The sequence below is a fragment of the Phaethon lepturus genome, unplaced genomic scaffold (genome assembly GCF_000687285.1).
Source record: "Phaethon lepturus isolate BGI_N335 unplaced genomic scaffold, ASM68728v1 Scaffold35938, whole genome shotgun sequence".
Lineage (NCBI taxonomy): Eukaryota > Metazoa > Chordata > Aves > Phaethontiformes > Phaethontidae > Phaethon > Phaethon lepturus.
Genome location: NW_010560370.1, coordinates 1 through 4,664, shown reverse-complemented (window position 1 = coordinate 4,664; position 4,664 = coordinate 1). Strand labels below are relative to the sequence as shown.

The following is a 4,664-nucleotide window of genomic DNA, read 5'->3' as shown; positions in this document are numbered from 1 at the left end:
CTGTTTTAATTTCTGATGTCAGTCTGCAGTAAGATTGTAGCTGCATTCTTCCATCTCTTCTTCTTCTTCCTCAGAGGCAGAATGCAAGTTAGTACGTTCTTCTGCACCTTTAGCTATTAGAGTAGGTCATCATGGGAGACAGTGACTGTGTTCCACATCACTAGGGATGTGAGCTCAATTAACTATTTATACAATGTATCTAAGCCAGGAAACTGCTACTGTAAAAACAAGAAGGTTGCGATCAATACCACATTAGCAAAACATGAAAACTGAATCACTTTATTTGGACAGTGTTCAGCTGAGCAAACATAATACATATAAAAACCTGAGCAGTCATTTCTAGCATGTTTAAGTTCCTCACCCACTTGTGGGGCCAACGTTCTTGAATGGTTGAAGATTCCAGAGATCTTGCAGACTTGTTGAAACCGCACTGATTTTGCAGGAGCCCATGTCCAACACTTAGTATCAACAGAACTTAGACAAGCAGAATGGCATTAATACAGCCGTCATTTTCTGGATTGTTTGTTACTTGTGCATACTTCCCTAAAGAGAAAAGGGAATTAAATGGCTACAAAAGCTTGAAGTAGTTCATATAATAAATGAGAATCTTCCATGTTTTCAAGTTCAACCCACAAGTCTCTTTAGAAAAGTAGGAAATTCCTGTTCCAAAACTGAAATACATTTTGAGATCTACATCTACCTTCAGCCAAGATGGAAACTTAGGTTTTCAAAACACTCTATTCAGGCTGTTTTTAATAAATGCATCATTTAGAGTTCTGGGTAAATTTAAAATAAAAAGTAATTCATAGGTTCTGCTATGGTCCAAGTCAACCTCTCTGTTAAAAGAGGTCACCCTGATCCTATGAAGATACTTCTATACAGAACTTCAACTGAAAACATAATACCAATGATCATCGTTCGCATGGTTAGGTCTTTATAGACCTATAGCACCACTTAATAGGCAAGCAAGTTGAGTCTTTGTTCTGAACTTCACCTAGTTTTTGATTTTGAAAGCACGAATGGAAAGCCTAAGATTAAAACTTAAAATTGCCATTTTTAGAGCTGCCTAGTCATTGCTTCTGCTACAGCCCAAACCTAACGTTTAACAGTGGATCAATGATGACAATTTACAGGGCGTGGTCTTAAGACATCAGGCAATAAAGACTTAAATTTTTTTAAACTAGTTCTGCAGCATACCTAGTGTAACTACTTACCCCAGATCACTTTGCCACCTTGTGTCACGAGGCCAAGCTCACTCACGTTCACCTCAATGACGGTACCCTTGGTAATTACACCCAGTGTTGTATATAAAGGAGAAGAAGGATTCTTTTTTACACCAAGGATAGGTAGGCAAAAAGTAGCTTTAAGTTCAGGATGTGTCACATGTGCCTTCTTGAAACGTAAGCCCTGTTGCATAAGGAGTGTTAGAACAAGTTAAGATTAGCTTTAAGCCTTCACAACTAATCTAGTTTAACACTTTCAGCATTATATCCTCAGCTTTAGATGTTCTGAGAGATTGGTAAGAATGAAACAACCTAGAATACAGAATGCTATCTGCCTACTGTAGAATGCCAGATTTGTTTAAAAACCTGACTAGTGACAAGACAAAGCTTTCCATGTATATTTTCAGAATATCAGTTTTTAACAGTAGTAAGAAGACTTGATACCTCATATGGCTTCTGTTCCATGAAGAAATGAGGCGATTATGGTAAAGCATTTAACAGTGCTACTGTTTTTTAAGACTATAAATTTTTCTTTTATTCTTGTAAAACTGAAAAACCTTTTACATATCATAAAATACTAAATACCCATCTCTTATAGCACTTCCTGTCTAGCAACCTGTGTTTCATAAAGGGTACTTTATCATTAAGTACCATAACCTTTTCTGCATCAATAAAAACCTATCCAAGGCTTCTGTGTAAGATGCCCATCAAAACAGTAGTGAGCTACAATCCAACAGGCAGCCTGCAAAGTGATTGTGTCAATTCCTGTGAGGAAACAGGAACAGGTATTTATAGAAAAACTATACTGTCTTAGTGAATCTAATTGTTCCTCCTGTGCCAGGCTGCTAGAGCCCAAGCACTGTGCCTGCAGCTGTGTCAGCAGAAAAGGTCAGGCTGGAGGCACAGCATTTCCCTTGCATACAGCCACAACTGTGCTTCAAGCTTACTTAACAAGCCAGAAGGAGGGAGCTCTGGAATCCTAGAAGAGAGTTGGCTTCTGCAGCTGACAGAATCAGAGCAGCTTGAAAAAGAAGCCTCCAACTTTAAAAGCTATTTAAAGTGCCTTTGCTACAGACCTACCCATACTAATTTGACAGCTTGCAGCTTTCACTTACTGGCATCATCTGAGTTATGGGAGTAAGAGCAGAGGTATTTCAACACAGACTGTGACTGCAGGGCCATGTCCCCACCTTCAGGCTATTCTAAGCTTAGATTTCTACAAGGGAACTAAGAGGAATGTTCAACATCAGTAGTAATCAAGTGCATTATCATAGAAGAAAGATTCCTCGACACAGGAACTCAAAGCAGTAAACCAAAAGAATTAGAACTTAAACGTTCTTTAAGGCTCAAGAACATTACCATTGGTCGAATGAATCGTTCATATTTAGGAGGCTTCCTAGTAAAGCCATCTCCAACAAAACAAACTTTTGTAACCATTCTTTTCCAGGCCTTCTTCTTTCTCTTTCCTGTACGAATCACTTTTAAAACTTCTGTTTCTCCTTGTGCACGGACCTTTGGCACAGGAACCTCCCATTTCCCCTGGAAGGAGTAGAAAAAAAAGTCAATAGTCTTACATGCTGCATTGCTAAATGAAAGGGGACAACCAAAGCATAAAATAAAATTTCCCTAAAGAGTAGTGGTACACCATACTACTTATACAACTCATAGCCACTTATTTTAATTAGCATTTAAAGTTATGAAAATCAAGATATTGCATATGCTTACTTTGTCCTAGGCTGCTCAATTATTCAGGGTTTCAAGTTTTGTACAATATCAACATTTAGACTTTGCTTAGAGGCTGTAGGTCACCTGAGCATCAGCATCACAAAGTGTTCATTTTTGCAAGTAATAGTAAGTATTTGAATTTTACTACAGGTACTCACAGCTTTTTCTTTTCTTTTCTGCTTGATCATGTTAGAGAGAACCTTAGCCCGGGACTGGCCCTCTCTGTCCAGCAGGTATGCTGGTACAGCTCCTTTAGGTGTTTTTTCATCATTCTTTTTCTTTGTATTTCTCTTTTCATGCATTTTAATGCTGCAAGGAAAGAAAACCAGTATTAAGAGTAGGAAAAAAAAAAAAGGCTTATTTTTAGATCATAAATATATCCTTTTAATTTAGCTGCTCAAAATTTTCTTTCAAAAGAGATTTGTAAACAAGTACGTATTTATGTGTATATCCTATATACATATATCCTGCAGAGCGGCAGGAATAAGCCTAAATAATTTGCAAGGCAAACTAGTAATTTCACTTATGTAACAACTGACAGACTACACAGTACATAAAAGCTTGTTGGTTCGCATCAAGACAGGAACACAAGACGTGTCTTATTAAGGGATTTCTGAACAACTTAAAACAAGCAGCCAAGCACTTTGAGAGATAGTATCCTTCCTCTCTGACAAAAATTAACATACTATTACTGTTCTGAGATTTGATGGCAATGCTTACAAATCTGAGCAATATGTATGTGTAAAAGGAGTTGTGTTTCATTAATTTTGAGGCCACTTCGGGGAAAAAAAAGAGACAAAGTAATTAACAAAGCCAACACCTTTCCAAGTAGCAGAGGAAAGTAACTATCTACACTTGCAAAAATAAGAAAAACAACATGGTGGATGCATATTAAGTTCATTAGCAATAAAGAATATTGTTAATAGCTTTGATTTCCATTTCTGAACAACAGCGAAAACGTTCAGAAAAATGCCTTTGTTTATCTATGCTTGACACTGTAACTTACTCTGGAAGACAAGCCTCATGTTCTGCTCAAACACTGTGTACATTACTGTACCTTCTCTTCTAGCATTGTTAAAAAAACACCTGCTGCCTCTTGCTACGCTAATACAGCAGCTGCTGTAAAAGCCCTAAGTAAATGCATTCATATTTTTATCATAATTACATTAGCCACTGCTATTGCTAATTAACACTTATCTTAAGGAATGCTTTCAGGAGCAGAATTGTTAACATGCACTGAGAAGAAAGTACGTCTGAAATGTCTTCTAGGGGCAAAACCTACTTTCCCCTACAATCTGAGTGCTATTTAAAAGCATAACGTATGATGCAAGTAATAAGTAGTTTTTTGTAACAGTGTTAACGTCTCATGCCATCCTTCAAACGCCAGGATGACTGGACGGCGTCAGGGAAGCAGTGGGTACTCACGTCTTCTTCATCTGTATCTTCTCGGCATGCCGCTGCTTGTGGTAGAGCTTGGCCTTCAGCCCGATCATCTTCTTGGCCTTCCGGGACCGCTCGTGAGCTTCGCGGCCTTCCTTCTTCCTTCTCCTCTCGTGGTAGTCCAGGCGGTACCCATACCGCTTGCGGTGCAACTCGATGTACTCGTTCTGCGGCTGTGGGCATAAGGCAGCGTGGTGAGCGGATATCGGCGGCCGGGACCAGCGCTGCGCCCTCACCGAGTCCTGGCGCCGCTGGGACACGCGGCGGGGGCCCGAG

General features: G+C 39.2%; 1 protein-coding gene across 1 annotated transcript; it reads right to left on the bottom strand.

Annotated features, from left to right (window-relative positions):
* Positions 1-265: 265 nt before the first annotated feature.
* NSA2 (NSA2 ribosome biogenesis homolog (S. cerevisiae)) lies at positions 266-4,612 on the bottom strand (the record flags this gene model as incomplete). Its single annotated transcript, XM_010293650.1, has 5 exons — positions 266-543; positions 1,215-1,407; positions 2,583-2,762; positions 3,107-3,257; positions 4,374-4,612. Coding segments are annotated over 5 exons (831 nt in total), but the record flags the coding sequence as incomplete, so codon positions are not given.
* Positions 4,613-4,664: the final 52 nt, after the last annotated feature.